The 26409-nt window shown below is 39.0% G+C and overlaps 1 protein-coding gene across 1 annotated transcript in view; it reads left to right on the forward strand.

Annotated features, from left to right (window-relative positions):
* The window catches only part of PHKB (phosphorylase kinase regulatory subunit beta), a 218480-nt gene that overhangs the window by 147812 nt on the left and 44259 nt on the right, over window positions 1–26409 (forward strand). Inside the window, exons 15-16 of the mRNA XM_031934443.1 lie at window positions 23983–24038; window positions 24543–24636. Coding sequence (XP_031790303.1) covers window positions 23983–24038; window positions 24543–24636 — 150 coding nt within the window. The remainder of the gene's footprint in view (window positions 1–23982; window positions 24039–24542; window positions 24637–26409) is intronic.

Genomic DNA, 26409 nt, shown 5'->3' on the forward strand with positions numbered 1-26409 from the left:
AGAGCACTGTGGAGTCAGGAAGCTCTCTGGGGCTTCTTTGTTGATGCTGCAAATATGTTGGCCCATTAGTGCTCTGGTTGTGAAGCAGAGGTTGGGTTGGGTTGGCTCACCAGGACTTTGAAGTTGCTGCTGAAGACAGATTGGCCAACTGGTATCTCAGTTGAAGAGCTGAGATTAGAGCTCCCCACTTGGTCTCCGTTGTGCTTTCCATTTCCCAGTCCTCTGGTGAGAGAAACAGATTTTTCTTTTTTCTATGCCTATTGGTTATTTCAGGCTGCAGACTCCTGCACTGCCCAGCCTAGCATATATGTAATCTCAAGAATCTCACTGTATTGCCATTCTTCAAGGGCTGAGGCCTCTGGCCAGTCCGGTCTGCTTTCTTTCCAGCTTATCTTATTCCTACTTCCAATTTTTATAGTGGATAATATATGTTCATAATAAGTCTTTCTACAAGTAAAAAAGATTTCTTCTGTTCCTTTACTCATCTTTTTTCTTCAGAGTAATTTTTTAAACAATAATGGCTATCATTTATTGAGCACTTATTTTTAATGGCAGCTTTATTGAGGTAGAATTGCATCCCATACAATTCACTAATTTAAAGCATACAATTAAATGGTTTTTAGTATATTTACCAGAACCAATTTTAGAACATTCAGAACTATTCGGATACTATGGTCGTTTTTTAATTGATTTGTTTCTTTTATTATTGTATTGTAACAGTTCTTTATATATTCTGAGACCTTTATATGATTGTAAAAATTTTCTGCCATTCTGTGGATTATCATTCCAGTTTCTTCTTGGTGTCATTTGAAGCACGGAAGTTTGAAGAAGCCTCATTTATCTATTTTTTCCTTTAGTTGCTTGTGCTTATGGTATCATGTCTAAGAAACCATTGCCTAATCCAAAGTCATGAAGATTGGTGTCTGTATTTTCTTCTAAGAATTTTATAGTTTTAGCTCTTATATTTAGAACTGTGATCCATTCTGAGTTAATTTTATATATGGTGTGAAGTATAAAGCCAGCTTCATTCTTTGCATGTGGTTATACAGTTGTCAACATTTGTTGATTCTTCACAGTACATTTTTTTCTTTTTTTAAAATAAAGTAAAATATATATGATGTATATAAATATTATATATTGCCGAGACCAGCTTGGCTGTGGAGACCCTAACCCAGCGGCGCTAGAGGAATTAAAGACACACACACAGAAATACGGAGTGTGGAGTGGGAAATCAGGGATCTCACTGCCTTCAGAGCTGAGAGCCTTGAACAGAGATTTACCCACATATTTATTGACAGCAAGCCAGTCATAAGATTTACTAAAAGTATTCCTTATGGGAAATAAAGGGATGGGCCGAAATAAAGGGATGGGCTGTGGCTAGTTATCTGCAGCATGAACATGTCCTTAAGGCACACATTGCTTATGCTATTGTTGCGGTTTAAGAACACCTTAAGCGGTTTTCCACCCTGGGTGGGCCAGGTGTTCCTTGCCCTCATTCGGTAAACCAACAGCCTTCCAGTGTGGGCGTCAAGGCCATCACAAGCATGTCACAGTGCTTCAGAAATTTTGTTTGTGGCCAGTTTTGGGGCCAGTTTATGGCCAGATTTGGGGGCCTATTCCCAACAATATATAATGTATAAATATATACTATATATTATATAAACATATTTATATAATAATATAATATATAGTATCTATATGTAATATAAATATACATACATATAAAAGATATATATATCATTTCAGTCATTCATAAGTGTACAAGTCAGTGGCATAAAGTACAGTTACGATGTAATGTAGCTGTTGCCTCTATGTATACCAAAACCTTTTTTATTGTCTTCAACAAAACTTCTGTACCCATTAAGCAGTAACCCTCTTTCTCTCCTCCCTCCAGCCCCTGGTAATCTCTATTGTACTTTTTGTCTCTATGAATTTGCCTGTTCTAGTTACCTCATATAAGTGGAATCATGCCATATTTGTCCTTCTGTGTGTGGCTTATTTCACTAAGCGTAATTTCCATACTAATGTTTGTGTGTTTCATTAGTATGGTGTTTTTCTTTCTTCCCACTGGTTATTTTGTCACATACCTTGTAGACCTCATCATTCAATCATATATTAGTGTGATAAGTGAGCTGATTATTCTCAAAATATTAAGTAGTAGTCTGCTACCCCCACCATCCCATCCAGAGGTGAGGGAGAGGTGATGGGAATTTTGTCTCCTGGCTAACCTTATTGATGCATCAGGGATCTGATTGGGAACAAACAAGACTCTTATCACCCTTGCCAAATGCCAGAACATAAAAGGCTTTAAGAATCTGTTGTTTGCAGTGGAAGCCTTAACTCACCCCAGCCAGCTTGTTCTGTATATTTGGAGAAAAGCCCTGCTTTATTGCTGACTGTGGTTCCCTGTGTGGTACATGTGGCTGGCCACTGTGGCCTTTAATCAGTCCTTCTGTTCACTTCCGCTTCTCCCACCTGTCCTCCATTGTGCTTGCAAACCAAGTGCCCCTCTGGGTCTCTTCTAATTGGTGGGTCAGCTCTCATACCTGCTGCAGCACTTTGGTGATACTCTAAGTGGTATTGTTTGTTTTATACAGATTTTCTCTGCTTTACTCATTAATGCATTTTTATTTGCCATCTTTTACACTAGAAATGTGTTTAAATACCTTGTTATCTCATGACCTTCTTTCTTTTTGTCATTGCTCTGGCTTAGTCTTTTTTGTTTATTTTAAATCTGTAGCCGGTCTTTTCTCTGGGATCTGAAGAGAGATGAGAACTGAGAGCACATATGCACTCTGCTCTCTGGAACTAGGAGCCCAGGCCTCACCTCCTGTGCTTGAGTCTTTCCTCAGTTTCTGTTGAGTGTCTTTTTCTCTTTCTATGCACAATGTTTCTTCAGTTCTTAGGGAATAAACCAAACACTGTGATATATATGAGTAGAGGTAGATATTTACTAAATAGTTGTGATGGCCCCAAATAGATACAAACCAAGTAAATTAAACAACACCAGACTTACTAAATTGTCTGGGAAAGTCATATTTAAAGGAAAATTTACCGCAAACTGTTCATTGGACCATCCTTTATTCTTATAAACAGGGTAACAATATCTGCTTCTCTACCCCCACTTTTCTATGGCACATTTGATTTGGGGAAAATAAATTATACAAAATACTATATTATCCCATCCTACAAATTAGTCCCGGGCAAGAAGTCATGTGTTTAGAAGCTGTGCCATTAAGACTGATTTCTTTTGCGTACTTCATGTACAACACATGTCACTATTGCAGTTGTTGGTTTACATGCCTCACTTCCTCAAAGAGGTCCTGAAAGTAGAGAATGTGTCTTACTCTTGTCTTCTGTTAGCCTAGTTTGGTATTTGACAGGACCAGAGAATAGAATTGATAGATACAATGATAACTACTCTTGATTGTGTTTCTTTTGTTTATTGGCAGTGTACACTCCACTTTTATACTCATTATATCTGATTTTAACATTTTTTTTCTGAGACAAATATTATATCCATTTTACGGGTAGACAATGTGAGTCTCAGAGAGGTTTAGTACTCCAAGGTCACACAGTTGTCAAGTGACAAAACCAATATGAAGGTGTTAACTGAAGAAGGAAAGGAAGGAGGGAATGTCAAGCTTTTGGAAGCAGTGATTTTTGTAATGGTGTGAAGGAGTTAACAGGAGAAATAGCTTGTTTCTTGAACAGCCTGGCTGAATATCACATCATAGGAACACAGTTGCACCTGTGCCTTACGATGCTGAGAGGCCTGTGGAAGTGATCTGAAAAATTAAATACGAAGATGCCCCATCAGTACAAAATGTATGCTGGGATTCATTATATCATCATGTTAATTATTTCCTTCTTTCTTCTTCCCTGTTATGCTAGGGTGAAACCAAGTCCACAGATCTATAACAGTAATTTTAGTAGGGATTTTCTTCTTCCTTATCCAAAGGAAAACACTTTCAGGAGGTGTTTACTCCCTAACCCTGTTCACCCTAACTTGTTCCTATTAAAGGACCCATCAGCTTCTGTTGCCTAGGTAATTCTGGTGCCGGGTACCCACTGATTATCTATGAATGAGACCTTCATCGTTCATTTGCAACACCTCTGCCGTGCTAATGTGAGATAATGGTTTCTTGAAGACTGTTGTTTCCAGCCTTTGCAGCTCATTCAAACTTGGGAGAGCTCTGGTTGCAGCAGAAACTGCAAGCAGCTGGCCATATGCATTTTATTGATTTATTGTATTTTGCGTTACAGTTGTCCACTAGGGATAAGGTGATCCCTAGAGAACATCTATTTATAGTAACTAAGGGGTGGGTTTCTGGAGTTCTGTAGCAAATGGACTTATTTTTACATGTGTATTATACTAATTAGAATACAGAAGATTCCTGGTTAAGTAGGAAAATACACCTCATACCTTTTTAAATGTTTTTTGGAATATTGTCTGAAACTAGTATATTTAACAGGCAATAGCCAGCCAGGAATTGCTTTTTTCCCCCTTCATTTTGTTTTTAAACCAATTTAAGGAAAATTGATGTTGTTTCTCAAAATTGATATTGTTGGCTAAAGCAGGATTTTTACATAAATAAGCCATTCTAGTGTCAAGGGAAGAATCATAGAAAAAAAATCTGATATGAAAATAGTATTTCAATATTCAAGAGTACAAATAGGAAAGGTTTCATATTGTTTGGATGTTCTGCCTAGCAAAATGGTTAAGAACACAGGAGGCACACTGCATGCTTCTGAATCCAACCTTGGGCTTAGCTATTGTTGTTACTTGTATTTTGATAGTTCCAATGCAGACATGACAATTAATTGAGGTGCCCAGTAGTTAATCTAAATAAAAGATGTAAGATTGTGTTCTATTGAACATGGTTCATGGTGGAAATTAACCTATGGGAGCAGACAATTCTTGGAAGGCCAGGCTCCAGGCTTCATTCTTTCCCACAGTATAGGTAATGCGGATGGTGGAGTAAAGACGTGTTCTGGCCGGGCATGGTGGCTCATGTCTGTAATCCCAGCACTTTGGGAGGCCAAGGCGGGTGGATCACAAGGTCAGTAGTTCAAGACCAGCCTGACCAACATGGTGAAACCCCGTCTATACTAAAAATACAAAAATTAGCCAGGTGTGGTGGTGTGCACCTGTAGTCCCAGCTACTCAGGAGGCTGAGGCAGGAGAATTGCTTGAACCTAGCAGGCAGAGGTTGCAGTAAGCCAAGATCATGCCACTGCACTCCAGCCTGGGCGACAGAGTGAGACTCTGTCTCAAAAAGAAAAAGAAAAAAAGATGTTCCAGGAAGGGCAGGACAGAGTAATCTAGCAAGAAGATTGAAACAGTGTAAGGTGTAAAGAATTTTGATGTATTGGTTCAGGAAGGCTGACTACCTCATTGGCTGGGAGGAGCAGCAAAGCACTGGCAGAAATTCAGGTGCTAGTTCTTTAGACCTTGTGTGATTCACCTGCAGTATAATCTGGGGAAGGACTCCTAGCATCTCTGGAGTGTAGTTCTCTAATCTATAAAATTATTTGGCTGGGTTTAATTCGTAAATCGCCTTCTAGTGCTTCTGTTGCTGGCTTCCATAATCTAGGTTATTGGTAACCTTTGAGTGACTTTAGTGGAGTAGTGTGCCCAGAAGCCAGACTGGAAGGAGTTAAAGAGCAGTTATATAGTGGAAGACCATCTGCTCAGGAAGTTGAGTTTACTGCAATCCAAGAAAGGTTATAAGCCCCTCCTAATTTAGTAGATACATTATATAGCACTCCTACAATATGGACTTGTAGCTATTTCCTTTTTTAAAGTTCTGTTCCAAATCTATTCAGTTTTTAAAGATTTATTAGTCTTTAAAAAGATTTAAGGAAATTTAAGGTGGTTAAGGAAATTTTGCATGTGGCTCTGTTTTATTTGGCTTAGTTTATTCTAATGTTCTCAAATAGTTTAACCAATTTGAGACACAATTTCTACTTAAAAGATTAAAAGATAACAACAACAACTTCACTAGCTTGGCAAAGAAATAAAGTGTTTATGTGGGTCCCAAAACCCAAATTTATCTACAAGCATGGGAGTGAATTTGAGTACTGAATAGAAGTTCTTATGATTATCATAATGAAACAGAATAAAATAGTCAAGGCATCAAAGATGCTTCTGAGAGAGCCTAGCCTGAATATGCCACAGCCACACAGAGTTTCTCCTCAGGTAATTCTGTCTGCCGTCTTGAAGGGTAGTGAAGAGTTTCTTATCAATTGGTATTTATACCTGAGCCAATTAAAATTCAATGCCTTGATAAAAAAAAAAATCCAGAACTGAGAAAACTTGAATTGGAAGTCAAAAAAATGAGCTTAAACATATTTAATAACATAATTCTAATTAACACACTTAACCTATTAAAATTAAAAGTTTCAATAATAGGCATGATGTATAATAACATATTTCATCTACAGGATGGAAACTTCTTATACTCATGGCTAAAATGTAAAAGAAGGAAAAATAGAAGTGAGAAAGCAAGATTTATGGTCCAGAATAAAGACGTACAAGGATTATTGTGATCTAGTATTGTTTTAATGAATCTGTATTTGACATTTTTCTCTGAAGAAAGAAATCTCAGTTTTTCATAAATATGAATAAATTTATGAATTTAACCTGAAATTTACCTACTTCACTTTTTTCCTGTTTTGAATCCATTCGCAGTTTTTGAAGGTCTAGTGATCTTTGAAGAAAACCTATCGATTAATGCCTTCTAGCTCCACCATATTTAATAATCTATATCCTGACAAGTTGTCCCCTTCTAAGCCAGAGGATTGGGCTTTGGGAGCCCCTACTTTCTTGAGGAATGATTTTTCTCTCATGAGGTCCTTAGAGAGTTCCATGTATTTTTGCCGTCATGCAGGTGAATAAAATACAAGTATTTTTAGTCAGCTACTTGAAGCAGTATTTTACATTAATGGCAGAATTATCATGATAGAGCAGATCATGTGTATTGACACACCCTTGAGAGAATTCAGTTTCATATTCAGTGACACCCAAGCTTTGACTCTGCAAAGTAGACTAGCCCATTTAATATGCCAATTAAAATGGATTGATCTACTTTGACAGTCTTTGGAGAAAAGGCCAGTATGAAAGGAATGCTTTTTAGTCATAAAAGCTTATTTTCTGTACTGCAAGTTTCCAAATTGCGGATGAAAGTCAGTACTTGTTTGCTAAATCGTGTACATATTTATATAGAGCTCAGCTAAAAACATATAGTACACTTGGTCTCTCATTTTTCAAATTAATGAGAAAGAGGGAGTTTCATGCTTTCTCCTCTAAAAATACAGATGCATAGAGTTTTACATGAATTACTTTCTTAAAGATCAAAGAACACTGCATATATATGTAATAAATTTTTGTTTTTAAGGAAGTAATATAGTATAGTGGCTTTGCATCTCATATAGGCCTAGCTATAAAACCTGCCTCTTCTACTTATTAACTGTGTGACCTTGGACAATTGAATTAATCTTTCTAAGCCCCTCTTTTGTCATATTTTAAATGGGAATAATGATCCCTAAATCAGGGTTGTGTTTATGATGAAATGATAGTATCTGTAAACCTCTTAACTAAATGTCTGACACATTATGCAAGCTAAATAAATAATATTGCTGTTTTTTATTTCAATAATTTATTATATAAGTAATATTTCTTTCTCATTAAAGAGATGAGAAAAAATCCTATAAAGTCTGGAGGAAAACATTATATTTTCAGTGTTTTGGATATATTTTTTAGACTGTATTCAACTTAGAAAGAAATTAAATGTTTAGTATTTAACCTGTTAGATTTCTTTTATCCCTTTGTGTATCTCTGATTAAGACTATCACTGTATAGACAGAAGCCATTGTTTTAATGGCTTTTGAACTTGGTTTTTTGTTTTTTGGGTTTTTTTTTTTTAATTTGGTTCCATTAAAAAATTAGCTCCATATATTGACAGTTTTTATTTTGTTTTGTTTTGTTTTGTTTTGTTTTGTTTTTCTTGAGACGGAGTCTTGCTCTTGTTGCCCAGGCTGGAGTGCAATGGCGCAATCTTGGATCATGGAGCCTCTGCCTCCTGGGTTCATGAGATTCTCCTGCCTCAGCTTCCTGAGTAGCTGGGATTACAGGCACCCACCACCATTCCTGGCTGATTTTTTTTTTTTTTTTTTTTTTTTTGTATTTTTAGTAGAGACAAAGTTTCACCATGTTGGCCAGGCAGGTCTTGAACTTTTTATCTCAAGTGATCCACCCACCTCGGCCTCCCAAAGTACTGGTATTACAGGAGTGAGCCACTGCGCCCAGCCTGACAGTTTTGATTTGTTATAGACACAGCTTAATTACTTATTTCCTCTTCTCAGATTACATTATTCTATTGTATCCTATACTTCTTAAGAATGGTGTTGAATTAGAAATATCAGAATATAATGCCTAAGAAACCTGCCTTTTGAAAATGATTTTCAGAAGCTCAATGAAGGCTACATATTCATATAATTCATATAATTTTTATATATTTTCATGAATAATTTTCATAAAGTTTATGAATCTTCATGAGTTTTGAGCAAATATTTATATTTTAATGTTCTCCTCATTTATTTCTGTGAACATCTTTATTGTCTCCCCAACCTTATTTAAAAACATCTTTTATGGGAGCCTGTGGTTTGTAGAACCAACTGATTTATGAAGATGAATTGAGAGGGACACTGTAACATGGTCAGGTATCTGGACACTGATTATGGCTCCTAATCATATCATTAATCAGAAGAAACTATAAATTCAGCCCAAGAATATGAATTTAATATGGCAACAAAGAATGAATAACCCTATGGAGCAGAACATGAGCCCTTCCTTGTCAAAATTGTGCAAAGTGGGAGATGGAGCTTTAATTTCTCAGAAGCGTTTATAAAAATAAAATTAAAATTAGGCTAATGGATTGTAATACATGCTAAGATCATTGCCTCTAATTACAATTGGATCTCTTCCTCTGAATCCCAGAAGACTAAGAAAAACCTCCATCCCCAGGCATTAACTCACCCAGCTTTTTTCCCTCTACCTTCAGCTGTTCCAATTGATATTCATTCTTTCCTCTATATTTTGTACCTTTTTCTCTACTTACTTCTTTCCCTGACTGTATTTAAGTGCTCTGCAGCTATTCACCTCTGTCAAGGGCCTGTTTTACTTCCCTTCTTTCTTTCCCTTTCAGGCAGCTTAGAAAAATGCTTGCACCATCTTCATGTCCTCAATTCTCAGTCACTCCTTGTAATGCACAGTCTGGCTTCTTACACTGCCACTCTACAAAAACCAGATGCAATGGGTTGTTAATCTCCTCCTAGTTGATAACTCCAGTGATCTCTTTTCAGATGCCAGTCTATTTGACTTCGAAGACATTCAGCACAATTGAACACTCCTTCCTCCTTTAAACACTGTAAAAGCATAGAAGTAATCTTTGATTCCTCTCTGCCTGCCTCTCCTCTTCTCTTCTAAATCCAGTCCTGTCAGAATTCTGTTTTCTAAATAGTCCCCAAATGTTTTCCCTAGCTCCCTCTTCCCACCTCTTCACTTCACTATAGTCCAGGTCACCATCATCTCTCAACTGCAGGCTCCAACTAATCTCGATATGTCTACTCTGCTCCGTGTAAGTCATCTCTATATGGCAGCAAGAGAGCCACCGTCATGTGAGTTAATGTGTATGTAAAGTGCTTAGGCAGGGCCTGGCCCATATAAGTACTATATATGTGTTTATTACTATTGTTGTAGACATGTAGATTATATTGAGTCTTTTCCTTGTTTGAAACCCTTTTAATAGATTTTCATTCCACTTAGATGAAAGCCAAATGCCTTGTTGCCTGTAGGGCCCTGTGGGGCCTTAGCTGTCTCCACCCTTATCTCTTGTCACTCTTTTTCTTGCCTGTTATGCTCCAGACACACTGGTCTCCTCTCAGTTTCTCCAGCACTTCAGACTCTCTCCTTCTCAGGGCCTTTGCACACTTTTGCTTCTGCCCGAAGTGCCTGTTACCAGACCTTAGCACACTCCTTTTTGTCTCTAAGTCTCAGATTTAATGACACCCTCTAAGAGAGTTATTTTCTGACCATCAATCTAAAGTAGCCTCTGTCTTCACTCACTGTAATATATTATCCTTTGCTTTTATTATGTTTATTTGTATAAATTTAATCGTCTCTCTCACTGAAATGTAAGTTTAATTAGAGGATTTTATTGTCTTAATGACACATAGTAAATGATAACTATTAACTGAATCAATTCATTAATGGCAAGTTTTTATCTTCCAGAACAGCTCAGATACCTTTTCTATAAAGTCCTTGTCAATTCCCTGAGGCTAAGTTGGATGCTCCCTCTCTTGCCCTCAAAGTGCCCATTAAGAGCATCGTATTTAATATCCTATTGAACTCCATATGTAGTTGTCTTCTGTCTTACATGGTGAGTTCATAAAGAATAGAGAAAATGTTTCATTCATCTTTCTGCCATCCTACTGCTTACTAAGTCTGGATGCATGAAAAAATTAGCAAACTCTCAAAGGTTTCTCGCTAGCAGAAACCTTTCTAGTATACAAATTGTAGTGTTGGATTATCTCATTGATATAGAAAACCTTTATGTTTACTTGCAAAGAGTGATGGTAGAGTATCTCCTCTGCAGTTGGGTCCCCTGTGTGAATCCTCACTAGAAACAGTTTGGCCTCAACTCAGTGAAGATGGCTCTGCGATGCTAAAGGCTTGGTGGATTCTAGAGCCTGTTGGGTGCCTCTGTAGTTGTTGGGTTTGACCCAGTGATGATAAATCTTGCCTCAAGTTGGCCCTTGCATTGTCTTTCCAGCCCGGTCTTTTTATCATTCAGATGATCGTCAAGTGCCAAAAGGAAAGTAGAGCAGGTTTTTGTGCCCTTCCCCTCCAGGGCATCTCTTCTTAGGTGGCTTTCACACTGCAGTAACTTCTCATATGGCCTTTGTATTCATTTCCTCTCCTAAGTGGAATGGTGCACTTGGCAATTCTCTAGTGAAATGAAAAGTTTATGGTACAACCGGTAAGATGCAGCAGCCTGACTTAGCGAAGAGAACTCTAGACCAAGTCAGTCCAGAAACAGATTCTGCTTCTGGGTCTGCCACTAACTTGCAAAAGGACCTGGGCTATTTCCCCTCTGTGGGCCTCAGTCTTCTCATCCATCAAGTGGATTACTGATTTTATCAAGGAAAGCCCATTTTCAGACAAAATCTTAAGTAGATTTTCAGCATATAAAATAGTTGTGCTGCTCTGGCTGAAATGTAGTCCTGCCACTAGTCTCTCTCATAGACCCCTCCTACAGCCAAATGATAGAAATGCCCCCCCTCCCATCTCTGACATTTTCAACTCAAATCCCAGGGAACAGATCCCATTGGTACAAGCACCCAAAGGAGAAAAATTAAAAACACATTGGTTTACTGGACTTGCTTCTTTTTCCCCCATGATTCTAAAACCTGGTTTCTTATGGTTTACAACTAGGGACCTTTCTTTGCTTGTAACCCACCGCCTGAGGTGTTTCTAAATGACCAAAAAACCTGAGAGTTAAATGACTAGATTCTTGGAATCTATTCTTCCCTTTCTGCCTCTTCCTGCTCTGTTCCACCCTCATCGTACTCATCTTTCCTGCTGTTGATCTTTCCTGTTGTGTTTCTATGAGGTTCTCATCATTTTTTCTTCCCCTTTGTCATGATTAAAGCTATGAGAACACCATAGGTCAGAGTTTCTCCACCTGGGTTTATGTGGCCATTTTGGCATCGTTTCTAGGCAGTAAGCAAGACTGTTAGCACTGTCCTTTCCTTAAGATAAAAATATAGAAAGACCAGTTACAGCAAGTACTTAGAAAGGGGTGAAAACAGTTTTACAAATCAATTCATTGTGAAAAAGTGTTCGGTATTCTCTTCCACTATAATCGCAGTCATTGAAAGAACTGCTGTCAAAAAACATTGCCTGATTTATTCATTTCGGTGTTTGAAACTGTGTGTTTGAGGTCTGGGAATACTTTTAAAAATTCATTTGTTTTCCTCTTAAATAGAAAGCTTATGTAATCACTAATCCAATATATAAATACACAGGGCCTAAAGGACCGTTTTCTCCCAGGCCAAGTCGACTCTTGAGTCAAGTTTAGCTTTTTAACCATGCTTGATGTTGTTATTCCTCTGATATTTCTACTTAACTTTCCTCTGCTTTCCTATTAATTTTCACATGTTGCTGCTTTGGCTTGATTGGAAATGTCAGAACAAGATGCCAGTGTGTCTCAGTCAGGACATGGCTGTGCTCAAACTGCTGTAGCCTGTTACTTGGCTCCTATGGGAAAAATACTGGAGGTGCAGTGTTTCCAGTTGGAATTGAGATGTGTAAAGCATCTGCCTGATATCTTCAGCTAATGAGGTTTTGCTGAAAAATGAGTGTAATGAAAAAATGCTGGATGTTGGCAGGACCTACTGATGAAGTCTAATGAGCATAAATGAGTGTTCTGTAAGGCCCCAAAGCAGAGGCATAGAATGTTTCAAATACACTGCCCTTGAGGCAAGACCAGCCTTGGAGGACCCATTTATTTGTTGGCTCCTTTTTCTTTCCTTCTCTCCCTCCTCCCTTGCCTTTCTTTCAATAAAAGACCTATGTAAGCCAGACACAGTAGATTATTTTATGCAATATAGGACATATTAAAAATAGAACTACTTAGACCAGGGCTCAGTACAATTGCAAAAATAAGAATTATGAACTTTACATGCTATATGATTTAATAGAAAAGGCAGTCATTTTTATATTTGCTTGTCAAGAACTAAAGAACTATATTCTATCAAAAAGCAGATAAGGCCTGTAGTCGCAGTACTTTGGGAGGCTGAGTTGGGCAGGTCACCTGAGGTCAGGAGTTCAAGACCTGCCTGACCAACATGGTAAAACCTGTCTCTACTAAAAATACAAAAATTAGCCAGGCATGGTGGCACGTGCCTGTAATCCCAGCTACTCAGGAGGCTGAGGCATGAGAATTGCTTGAATCTGGGAGGCAGAGGTTGCAGTGAGCTGAGATTTCGCTACTGCACTCCAGCCCGGGTAACAGAGGGGAAACTGTCACCAAAAAAAAAAAAAAAAAAAAAAAAGCAGATAGAAAATAGGTGTTTTGTAAACAATGCTTGGAATTGAGTTTTCTTAAAACCTAATCTCAGGTGGCTGAAGAAGAGACTGTTGGTGGAATTTTGCAGACTCTGCTCCCCATGAATGTAACAAGTTCCTGCACCCATGTTATTGTTAATTTATGCATCAACTTGTCTGGACCACAGGCTGCCCAGCTATTTGGTCAAACACTATTCCGAGTGTTTCTGTGATAGTGTTTCTGGATGAAATTAACATTTAAATCAGTAGACTGAGTAAAGCTTATTTCCCTCCTTAATGGGAATGGGCCTCATCCAATCAGCTAAAAGTCTGAAAGGAACAAGGCTGACCCTCCACTGAGGAAAAGGAGGATTCTCCCTGTGAGATAGCCTTCAGGCTGGGACATGGGCTTTTTTCCTGTCTTTGGAGTTGAACTGAAACATCAGCTATTCCTGGATCTGAGCCTGCCAGTCTTCAGACTGGAATGACACTGTCTGCCTTCCTGGGTTTAGGCCTTCAGACTCAGACTGGAACTAAACCGTCAACTCTCCTGGGTCTCCAGATTGCCAGCTCACCTGTATATCCTGAGACTTGCCTGCCTTCGTAATTGTGTGAGCCAATCCATATGACAAATCTCTTTCTTCTTCCTTCCTCTCTCTCCTGTTTCTCTAGAGATCTCTGCCAACTACAGCAAGCAGCACATAATCTGTGAAATACATACTGTGACATGTGCCATATTGACTTCAGACCTGGACATACGTGTGGTCAGGTTAAACTCTATCACTGACTAGATGTGTGACCTTTGACAAATTATTTAACCGCTCTCCACCTCAGTTTCCTCATCTTTACAATGGGAGTTCTTGTGAGAATACACAACAAAGCTCTTGAGTAACATATGGCACATAGCAAGCTGTCAAGATGTATTAATTCCTTAACATTCCAAACCAGACTACAAAACAACTGTAACCAAGAACATAATGAGATAATTCTTTTTTTTTTTTTATTGTACTTTAAGTTCTGGGATACATGTGCAGAATGGGCAGGTTTGTTACATTGGTATACATGTGCCATGGTGGTTTGCTGCACCCATCAACCCATCGTCTACATTAGGTATTTCTCCCAGTGCTATCCCTCCCCTAGCCTCCCACCCCCCGACAGGCCCCAGTGTGTGATGTTCCCCTCCCTGTGTCCATTTGTTCTCATTGTTCAACTCCCACTTATGAACGAAAACATGCAGTTTGGTTTTCTGTTCTTCTGTTAGTTTGCTGAGAATGATGGTTTCCAGCTTCATCCATGTCCCTGCAAGGGACATGAACTCATTCTTTTTTATGGCTGCATAGTATTCCATGGTGTATATGTGCCACATTTTCTTTATCTGGTCCATCATTGATGGGCATTTGGGTTGGTTCCAAGTCTTTGCTATTGTGAACAATGCCACAATTAGTTCAACCATCGTGGAAGACAGTGTGGCAATTCCTCAAGGATCTAGAACCAGAAATACCATTTGACCCAGCAATCCCATGACATAACTCTTATCTACAAGCTGTCATGTATTTCCACATGTTGTAAATGGACATCTGTGCTTCTTTCTGTGTCACCCTCCTAGAAAAGACTCAGACACTTCTGACTGCCCCCTCCCCAAACCCAAACCTACTGATTTTTTCTTATAACAGTCTTCTAGTTACCCACATAATCCAGTGGTAGCAATGCCTTTGAATGATTTAGTTTGAGTGCTTATTCTACTCTCATAAGCAAAATTAAAACTTGATATTTAATGGTGCCACTATATAACCATAACCATTTCCAGAGATTTTAGTATAAAAGGTTGACTAGCCTTAATTGATTAAAATGGTGTAAAGATGACATTAATACATATGGTACATCTACAAAATGGAATACCAAGCAGAGTGAAAATGAGGACGTGTTCTATGTGTTAATATATGAAAAGAGTTCCATGATATATAATTATTAACTAGAAAAAGGTGCTGAGAGTAACTTTTGTGTAGAAACGTAAGAATATAAGAATATGTATTTGCATTTGCTGTTGTAGGCATGAGGAAACTGTAGAGCAAGACATAAATAATCATAGCAGTGACTGGTTGTTAGATGGAGGGAAACTGTGGGGATGAAGGCCCCAGATGCGAATGACATGTCACTGAAAACTTTTTCATAATTGTTAAATTTTTGAACCTTATGAATGAATTATCTATTGAAAAAATTAAATTAGAAAAAAAGAACAAGGAAAAGGAACACTATTAGGGCACATTCACATTAAGTTTTCTCTGTGTGCCCTTTGAAAGTTAGATTACAGTGTTTTATTTATAGCCTCCAGCTGCAGATCTCCTAGCTTTACTACTTTGACCTGATTTGAGTAATTTTAAAACTAGAATCTAGACAGGTAGACTTGCAGTGTCTTAATTACTGTAGTTTTAAATTTTGAGCATGATGAGTTGCAATATTAATATAGTTAGTGCCCAGCTTATAGAGAGGTTATACTATAAAAGTTCCTTTTCCACTGTACACTTAGAAATGGTTAAGACATTAAATTTAGATTATGTGGGGGTTTTATTACAATGAAAAAATGTTAGAAAAACACAATCTGACTTTATAGAAATGAAAATTTTGAATGAGAATGTGTCTCACTGCAGGGTTTTGGTCCTCAGTCATATTGTTACTCTGACCTGTACACTCTTTTATAGTGTATATAAATGTGTACATTTTACTGATTATTTTATTTTGTTAAAAATATCCGTGTTTACATTTGCAAGCATTTGTTGGGTATTCTCAAGGGAATATTTGTGTATTGCTAATGAATGTAACCAGCAATACTAAAAAAAAAAAAAGTTCTTCTTCCAGACCATCAAATGAATAACAATTGCTTTTCTTATAGTACGAGGTATGGCCTACATACATCCTAAGTGAGAAAAGTAAGCATGAGGGGCCCCTGTAGTTTCACAGACCATTCATACACATTCTAAAAGCTAAATAACGCTTTCAAAGGCATGGCATGAAGTGATCCAAGACTCGTGCCAAGTGTCTCATACAGGCAGTGCCAGCTATTTCTAGTAGGGACAAAAGATATTTGGATATCCTGATGTTTGGGGGAGTTTGGGAGGAGACTAGGTTAAAAGAGTGAGTCAGGATCTGGATAGATAAAAGAACGGAGAGAGCAGTCCAAATGTAAAGGGACAGTGGACAGAAACGTGAGATGGACATGAGTGAACTGTTTTTTGATGGAGTGCTCTAAAACAGATGGGAGACCAACAGGAAACAGTAGGTCATCCCTGAGTTGTAAAAGTCCTCGAGAAGTTTGGGCTTTATTTGGGAAACATTAGTTTTGGGGTAGAGTGGTAATATCCTAAATATTGCTATATCTGTTTACTAACTCTTCTCTCTTCCCTTTCTTCATGCATTCAAGAAATATTTTTTGACCACCTCCTTTGTGCAAATCATTGATACAAGAAAATGAACCTGACCATAAAGTGCAGACAACGGGCAAAGGCAGGTGTGGAGCAGAAAGCTGAGGAAGCCTATTGCAGTGACCCAGGATTGTGATTGTGTTACTGGCACTGATAGATGGCTCACTTACTTTATGCCAGTGTTAAATGCTTATATATTATGTATTCTTCTCATAAACCTAGGAAATAGATATTTTTATTATTCCCAATTTATAGATGAGGAAACTGAGGCTTATTGAGGTTAAGTGACATAATGAGTCACACAGCAAATAATAGTATCATTGTGTAACAGATCAAAGTTTGCAAATATTTTACTTGCCCTCTTTTGTTTGATCCTCTCCTTTTGTAGTAGGCACTGTAAATATTTTTCCCATTTTACAGATAAGCAAAGAATTGAGAAACTTGCCCTGGCAGTCATTCATCAAATAGTAAGGATGACTACTATGTTCCATGCGTGGGGAGGTGGCAGTAGACCAGCTAGATCAAGTTCCCTGCTCTCAGGGAGTTACTTTCTGAAGGGAATGAATAACAATAAATGATATAATTTCTGTATCGCACAGGTACTATGAGACAGACAAAATAAGGTAAAGTGGTAGACTGGGGTTGGAGATACCTGAGGAGAACAACTTTGGCCATGGTGGAGAGAGGAGTCCTGTGTGGCAGGGATGATGGTTGAGACCTGTATGACCAGAGAGCATTCGTTCTGCAACCTAGAGGAGAAAACATACCAGACAGCTGTAACCAGTGCACTTGATGGGAACATAGTTAGCATGTTCAAGGGACAGAGAGGACCCAGGGTGGCTAAAACATGGTGAAGAAGAGAAGAGAGAATAAGAAAGAAGAGGCAAGCATGCCAGAGCTAGATCATGGAGGGCCTCTTGGGCCTGATAAGCAGTTTTCTTCTCATTCTACAGGAAGTTACTGGAGAGTTTTAGGCAGAGTGTTCATATGCATGTGCATATGTGGGTGGGGTGTAGTAGTAGTGAGATGATCTGATTTACACTTTTTAATTACTGTTTTCAGGATGGGTGGAATGGGGTTTAAGACTGAGGTAAGTAGACCAGTTAGTTGACCAAGCAAAAGATCATGGTTACTTTAAGTAGGGTGGTATTAGCAGTGGAGAAGGAGAGAAGTGGTATGTTTGAGACATATTTTGGAGGTAGAGCCAAGGTGACGACTTGGTGAATTAGCAGCACGTCACAGAGGCAGACAGTATACTATAATGGATAAGAAGTAGATTGGATTGCGCATGTTTGAATCTCCATGTTGCCACTTAATAGCTGTATGTATTAGCTTATGATGTTGGATAAGTTTTTTAACCACTCTTTGCCTGAGTTTTCTCATCAGTAGATGAGAATAAGTATAGTAACCTACCTAATAGGGGTGTTTAAGAGTATATAATTTAATATAGCCACCTGATTCTCAATAAGTGTTCTCAGTTTTGGTCGTTGTTTTGTTTTGGTTTTTTTGCTGTTATTGGTTATGGGGTTTGAAGGAAAAAGGAATTTAGGATGAGTTACACATTTTTTTTGGCCAGAGCAAATGAGCTCATAATATGGGGCCTTATAGAGATAAGGAATGCTTTGGGAGTTAGTAGATTTAAGGATGGAGATCAGGTCAATTTTGTCCAGAGTAATCTAAGGCACCCATCAGATGAGCAGGATCATTGCTAGAGGAAGTGACAAGATAGGACTTGTATGTAGATATTTCAATCTAAAGTCTGTCTTCTTTCTGCTCTTTGAGAGGCAGGATAAGTGAGTGATTATGAACACGGAATCTGCAGTCAGACCGCCTGAGTCTGAATTCTAGCTCCACTAGGTCTGTGTCCTTGGATAAATTGCTTAAACTTTCTGTTTAAGTTTAAATTGCTTAAAGTTTCTTGGATAAACTTCCTTAAACTAAATTGTCTCAGTTTTAAACCTGTAAAATGGGATAATAGTTTGATAAAGCACTGAAACAGTTCCTGGCATGTGGAGTATAGTTATGTAAAGTGTTCGCTGTTGTTGCTACTTTTAAATCCTGAACATTGCTATGGAAATGCAAAGAAAACAACATTCAAGATACTGTGCAAAGGAAGGATTCATAGGATTCTGGTGACTAATTGCATATGGAGGTTACATAAAAGAGAGGCATCAAAGATGATTCTGAGGTTCTGAGCTAGAGTGACCCATTGAATGACGATTAAAGAATAAGAACCTGTTTGGGATGGAGGTGGGGTTGATGATGAGGAGTTGAGTTTTAGATCTATTAACTTTGGAAATAGCCAAGAGAAAATGTCCAGAAAACAGTTTAAAATGTGGGAACTAAAACTTAAGAGAAAGGTCAAGACTAGAAATATAAACATGGAAACATCTGCTTATAATAGCGGCGGCAACCTGACTAGAGCAGCCACTGCAGGGACACTAGCTGCAGCAGGGGAAGTGTGGCCAGGGCTGCACACTCCATGGAGCCAGAGGGGGCCAGGAGCAGGCAGGAGCCCCACTCCCTACTGAGTTGGTGGGGCAGGAGCCCCGTGCTGTCAGGTGCAGCTGCAGCTGTCCAGCCGCAGATCCAGACCCAGGCATCCTTGTACTCATGGGGGCCTGGGAAGCCCCCGGCCCCCACAGGCTCAGAAGTGCCTGTTCCCATTCCCTGGCCTCTCCCCACTCTCGGCACCTGCTGCAGTATGGAACAAAGTTGTGATTGAGCCTGGGTGCTGATGCAACACAGCTGGGTGTGCATCAGCTCAGGGCTGCATTGACATGCCAACCCCCTGCTGCCTCAGCCCCCTCTGGGCTTTGAGCACAGAAGGGAGGCCAGTGGAGCTAAGGGCAGCTTATCATGGGCCTACAGGTACCCCTTGGCACAAACAGCCTGGGCACCCTGGACAGCATGTTAATGATGGCAGGAAGCAAACAGGCTCCTGGGCAGCAGGTGTGGCGGGTCCCTGGTGAAACTCCACCTTCAAACCAGGGATTACCTAAAGCCTGAGGGCCACGCTGCCACCCCTGGGTGGAGTCTGCAGCCCAGAGTGAGAACTTGTGCTTTTTCCAGGCCCACCCATGGCCACCCATGGACCAATCAGCATGCACTTCCTCCCTTCTGAGCCCATAAAAACCCCCAGACTCAGCCAGACGTAGGGACTACCAGCTGCAGGAAAGAGCTACCCACTTCAGGTCTTCAGGTCTCCTTGACTCATTGGGATGACCTGCATGCAGAAAGGAGCTACCCACTTTGGGTCTACTGAGAGCTATTCTGTCACTCAATAAAGTTCCTTTCTGCCTTGCTCACCCTCTAGTTGTCTGTGTACCTCATTCTTCCTGGACATGGGACAAGAACTTGGGACTCACCAAGTTGGCAGGACTGAAAGAGTTGTAACACAAACAAGGCTGAAACATGCACCGCCCCCCTCTGCCCGGCTCATCACATTGCTCACCCACATACCCCTCACTACCCCACGCCTGGCTCATCCTTGGCAAGTGTGGGATCCAGGCTGGTAGTGCAAGCTGAGCACAGCCTACCAGGCTACGTGGGTGGAACAAGCCCAGTTGGTGTGGACAATATTCAAGTAGAAGGCTCCACGGGCCACAGAGGTTTCTGGCTGGCAAAGTGACACCCCAAGGATCCTATGACACTTAGAGATAATAGCTTAAAGCTACTAGAGTTTATGAGATTTGAGAAAGAGAATGAATAGAATGAATATGTGACCATAGACTTGTGTTAGGATTATGTATCTCTAAAGACAGGGCAGGATAGATTGTAGAGGGCAGAAGTTCAGAGGCAAGAAAGGTAAGGACATAGTTATAGTCTTATGTTTGAGAAATGAAAGGAAAAAAAATGGGTAGTAGCTAAGTGTCTTAGTTTGTTCAGGTTGCTATAACAAAATACCATAAACTGGGTAGCATATCAACATCAGAAATTTATTTCTCGCAGTTCTAAAAGCTGGGTGATCCAAGACCACAGTGCTGGTAGATTGAGTGTCTGGTGTGGGCCTGCTCTCTGGTTCATAAATGGTGCCTTCTCTCTGTGTCCTCACATGATGGAAAGGGTGCAGGACCTGTTTTATAAGGATACCAATCGTGCTCATGAGGGTTCTGCCCTCATGACCTAATTACCTCCCAAAGCACCCCTCTCCATTCCGCAGCCCCTTATCCCTTGCCAATACCATCACCTTGGGGATTAAAATTTCAACCTGAATTTCAGGAGGAACATACACATTCAGACCATAGCATTAAAGAAGGTGTTAAGTCACCTGAGGATGTCTTTAAAAAGATGTTCAGAATCATTTGGGGAAGAACTAGCCATATAAAAAAATAGGATGATGGATAATCCAAATGTCTTAGAATGGTGGAAGCCAATGGGATCTAGGGCAACATAGCCATTATAGCAAATCTAGACAAGGAGGAGGGCAACAGCTGTCCAAGGATAGGTATGAAGATAACAATAAAGCAAATGTGCAACTACAGCAAGAATTAGTGCCCTTTATTGAGTGTTTTTGTGTGAAATACTGTGCTTAGCACTTTGTTCTCTCCCTAAATCTTCAGCAGTTTTCTGAGATAGGGGCAATTTTTTTTTTTTTTTTTTTTGAGACGGAGTCTCACTCTGTCGCCCAGGCTGGAGTGCAGTGGCCGGATCTCAGCTCACTGCAAGCTCCGCCTCCTGGGTTTACACCATTCTCCTGCCTCAGCCTCCCGAGTAAGCTGGGACTACAGGCGCCTGCCACCTTGCCCGGCTAGTTTTTTGTATTTTTTAGTAGAGACGGGGTTTCACCATGTTAGCCAGGATGGTCTCGATCTCCTGACCTCGTGATCCGCCCGTCTCGGCCTCCCAAAGTGCTGGGATTACAGGCTTGAGCCACTGCGCCCGGCCACAATTATTATATTCTCTGTAGAAATGAAAAATTGGAAACCATTTAAATGTCCATCAACATAAACATTTTAAAAATAAAGTATGGTATATCCACAGAATGTCATGTCCTGCAGTCACTTTTTTTTTTAATGAGGTAGATCTGCCAAAGAAAGATACCAGTAAAATACTTTTATGTGATAGTAAACACGTGTGTGAAAACTTATCTGTTATCAATCTCTCCTAGTAGACTGAACTCCTCAAGGAGAGACATTGGATCATATTCATATTCTAACATGGAGTCTTGTGGATTAGTGTCCTCTTGGTCAGATGAATGAGTCAACAAATGTCTGTAAAATGAAGATTACTAGTACCACACAGGGCTTGAGTATGTGTATATATGTGTGTGTGTGTGTGTTTGTCTGTGACCTATGAGCATAAAGTATTATAATATTATTAGGAAAAATGCCATTCAGAAAAGAAGGTATTAATTACTATTAGGAAATTATCAGAGAGACTTAATGGGTTTTGAACAACAGTGGTGGTGGTTTGCTGGATGCAGTGGCTCACACCTCTAATCCCAACACTTTGGGAGGTCAATGTGGGCAGATCGCTTGAGCCCAGGAGTTCAGGACCAGCCTTGGCAATATGGTGAAATCTGCCTCTAAAAAATATATATAAAAATTAGTCAGGTGTGGTGGTGCGCACCTGTAGCCCCAGCTACTTGGGAGGCTGAGGCAGGAGAATCACCTGAGCCCAGGAGGTCTAGGCTGCAGTGAGCCAGGATCACACCACTACAATCCAGCCTGGGCAACAGAGTGAAAACCTGTCTCAAACAAGCAAAGAAACCAATAGTGGTGGTTTGAGGAAAATGGTAAAAACAGAACAGATGGTTTCAACTTTGGCAGTGAAAGGAAGAGAGTTTTAGGAGTGGCACTGTCCGAGCTGAATTCTTTCTCTCAGTGGTGAATGGGGCAAAGAGTCCCACTTGGGCTGGAGTTCTAAGTCCAAGCTCATTGTGGTAGATGGTTTGTGAACCAGACTATCTGAAATGCTTAGTTTTTACAATCAAAGAGCTCTTCAGCCCTCTAGTAGTCACCTAACTAGATGCTCAGTATGATTCAACATGTGTAGTGACCATTTTAGATCTGAGTACTCTGTTACACAAGTGGAAACAATATCCTAAACAGACCTATGATTCAAAAAGAAGATTCCAGTTTGCCAATTACAATCTGTAAGTTGCCTTATTTATTGTTATTGAAATATCATCTGTATTCTAGTATGTTTTCATTTGCTTTTTATTTAAGAATCCCATAACTGTCCTGAAGATTGTACATAATGGCCTATTCTAAGGTTACTCTTCCTTTTAAAGCAGTAAATACTAGATCTCATCCAAGAGAAATAGAGCTTAATTTTTTCATTTGTTGTTAGAAATCTTGATGAGGCTTTGAAAACTTAAGTTTTTTCTCATCCTTTTGAGAAACATTTAATTATAAGGTCTTTATCAAGTAAAAACAGAATTTATAAAATTTTAAATGGGTATTTGTTTTTGTTGGATTGTTAAATCACATTTTCTCTTGCACATTCATTTAAATCAAATGAAAGTCTGCCCGAAATGGCACTTTCACGATGATTCTGGGAACCATCCCTTTGATTGTATGGTATTTACTGCTGATATATGTATGCTGGTGTTTCTTGCCTTCCATCATACATAAATTTCAGTGGCATATTGAATACTATAGAGAGGAACTGATTGATGATAAATCAAATGTTTTACAGCATGTTATTGGGACTGTTGGATTCATTACTATAAAAGAGTTATGTTTGATCAGTATTTTCAGAGCTCCCTAATACTACAATTTATTGGTGCTTCTTAATGTTCTCTGTTAATTATATACAGGTTCCAAAATTGGGTTCAATTTAACATGTATAATACATGTTATAATGAATCTTTATCACACAAAAAATGAGTAGCAAATATCCAACACTATCTTTGATTAGAACTATTAAGTCCAACAGCTTGTATTTAATGAACATAATGTTAATTACATAGTCAACTGGGTAGTTCATGCTGTATTATAAGAATTATCTATTAGAATAAAGCTATTTAGATGTAGAAGGTGCCAAAGGAAAATTGGCTAACAAGAAAGGGAATAACCTTATATGTGGTTAAGATGTCAGATGAACAATTTTAACTCATGGTCTTTTTTTTTTTTTACAGAGAATACATAAATTGGGTTTTTATTTTTAGTTCCTCCTCTTCCCTTTGGAGTTAAATGATGGAAAATGACTCTCGGTCCCCAAACTACTCTTATGCATCATTCCAAATAGCCCTGACAGGCTAGCCCCTGTGGTAGTGATGAGGTTTACGGCTTTCCATTCCTTGGTGTTCCATTACTCTGTCTACACCATCAAATTGATTAGTAGGCAGTGGCAAGCAAGGAAGAAAGGTGGCCGCTGAGAGCCAGCTAGTGCCCATCATTTTAATGAACTGCTTAGAGATGGTTAATATTGTCCTTGATTCTCATTGTAGCTGATGATGACCAGATCTTTTAAAATGTTTTCCCCCTCCCTTATTCTGCATTACAGGGCCCACTGGAAAATGATTTGGTAGTTCATGTGGCACTTATAGCAGAAAGCCAAAGGTATGAAATCCAAGTGGGTGGTGTGTTTTTTTGTGGGGAGGGAAGGGGAAATGATTGCTTTATGTTTACAATATCGAGTATGGTAGAAGATATTAACTTCAGAAACTCCTTTACAGGCTTTCAGGGATATCATTAATGTCACTTTAAATGGCCAGCATATTATTCTTTTCATGTTTAAAAATAATTTTGTTTTAGTTGTGAATATTAAAGACTGTGACCAGTGCCAGTGTTGCCTGGGTTGTAGTTTTGAGAAATTTGTGCAAACACATGGGATTACCAAAATCAGTGCTTACCCTCCCTGCCAGCCCCTCATGTTTCCATCTGATGCTTCGTGGAGGATCCATAAGGACCTCTGAAGTCTAGTGCAGATGGCAAATTGCTAATACTAACAAATTAATAATGCCCTCCAAGTTAGCATGTTCCCTTTTATCCTCCTCCTCCATTGCTTCCTAAACTGTAAATGTGTTTTCTAAAATCATCTCTTTTTTTCCCTATGATATTTAGACTTCAAGTTTTTCTGAACACATATGGTATTCAAACTCAAACTCCTCAACAAGTAGAACCCATTCAGATATGGCCTCAGCAGGAGCTTGTAAAAGTAAGTGATTCTGCCTTTTTCTTTCCTTACTTTGTAGAGGTACTAGAGCTTGATGGCTGGACTTAGTTTACAGACAAGTCACACAGTTAAAATCTGATTCTGGTATAAGACCAGTAATCCAAAAGCTTCTAATTAAATGGAGAAGTTCACTTTAGTGGAAATTGTTACTAAAAAAAACTTTGCACTCTGTGTGTGTGTGTGTGTGTACATTATGTTTATAGGTCTTGTTGATTTCTACTTCTTTCTGAACTCTATTACTAACCTAGGATGAGCAGTTAAACAACAAGTTAGTCTAAATTTTAATAGAAATAAAATTATTCTTATATTTTGATTTGATTTTTTTCTCTTTTATCAAAATGTATTCTTACATTTTGATTTGATTTTTTCCTCTTTTTATCTTTGATTTTTTCGTCTTTGATCATCAAAAAATATTTAGATGTGAGAAGGTTTGTTTAAAAAAAAACCTTCTCATACCTAAATATTTTTGATATTTACTACTTTCCTTTTTTCTCTTGCCTTCCTGTTTGGTGTCTGAAGTAATTTTAGCCCCTTTGGTTTGCTGGGTCTCAAAGCAATTATAAAGTAAAAGTAACATCTGTATGTATCATTGATGTAGTTCCATACATATTTGGGATGGAATTAAAAGGTAACGTTTGAGGCCTTTTGCATGCACTGCTCTGTAGATGGATCTGTTATTGCCTATGCTTGTGAATATTCTTGCTCATTAGAGACAGGACATTATTGACTCCCACCGACTACTGATTTATAAACTGCCATTTTTATTTAGTAATTGTTAAAAACAACATAAGAACAAACTGCTCAGTGTGTAGTAGAAGTCTTTATAACAGTATATCTCAAGAAGACATGATTAAGTTTGTTAGCTTAACATAAATGGTTGTAGTCAAAGTCTTGTTGCTATAACACAAAAATGAAGGCTTAGAGAAGAAGGGTACATATTACATGGGAAAATGCAGGACTCTGGTATCAGGGCTGGATCTTGACATTAGGCAACACAAACCAGAACCTGGGTGTCAGGTCGCCAAGAGCACCAGGTCTTGGAGAGTCCTTACACCCTCTCTAATAAATTTAACCACCGCCACCCTGCCAAGAGATAAAGCTGAAAATACAAGGATCCCTAGAGTAGGTAACAATTTAAACTCATACCCAGATGTACATAATGTTACAAGGCAAGGAGTGGAAGCAACATGGAAGGAGAGGGAAGGATGCCAAAATCTACGGCTCCCACGCTGTGCTCTTAGTATTTAGCTGCAGGCTGTCGGCTGCTAATACACTTTTATGCTCTCCTGCTGAAAGCTCTAGAGAACGCCACAAAGCTTATTCTTTGATAAACATACTCTTAAAACAAATTAACCCAAATCTGTTTTTTCTAGTCTAATTAATATTAGCAACTTATTTTAATAGTAGGTGAGTTTATATCCTACCAGACAACATGCAATCAAGATTTAAAAGGCTAACATGGAGAGCAGATGACTTGAATGTGATATTCATTCATTCAGCAACAAACACATGCTATATGCAGAGCACTGTGTAGGACACTCAGATGAAATGACTTTGTCCCTGTTCTCAGTGACCTCTGAGTTTACTGGTTTGACAGAAAAAAAACAGTGAATTACAGTTCACTTTGATAACTGTTATAATAGATGTTCACACAAAGTGCTTGTGGAATCAGAGGCAGTAGAAGGCCTTCTGTTACAGAGCAAGTGAAGACTTAAAACAGTTCCTGGCTTATTTTATATCTTGTTTTAAAGATGG

Source organism: Piliocolobus tephrosceles, chromosome 17 (genome assembly GCF_002776525.5).
Source record: "Piliocolobus tephrosceles isolate RC106 chromosome 17, ASM277652v3, whole genome shotgun sequence".
NCBI lineage: Eukaryota > Metazoa > Chordata > Mammalia > Primates > Cercopithecidae > Piliocolobus > Piliocolobus tephrosceles.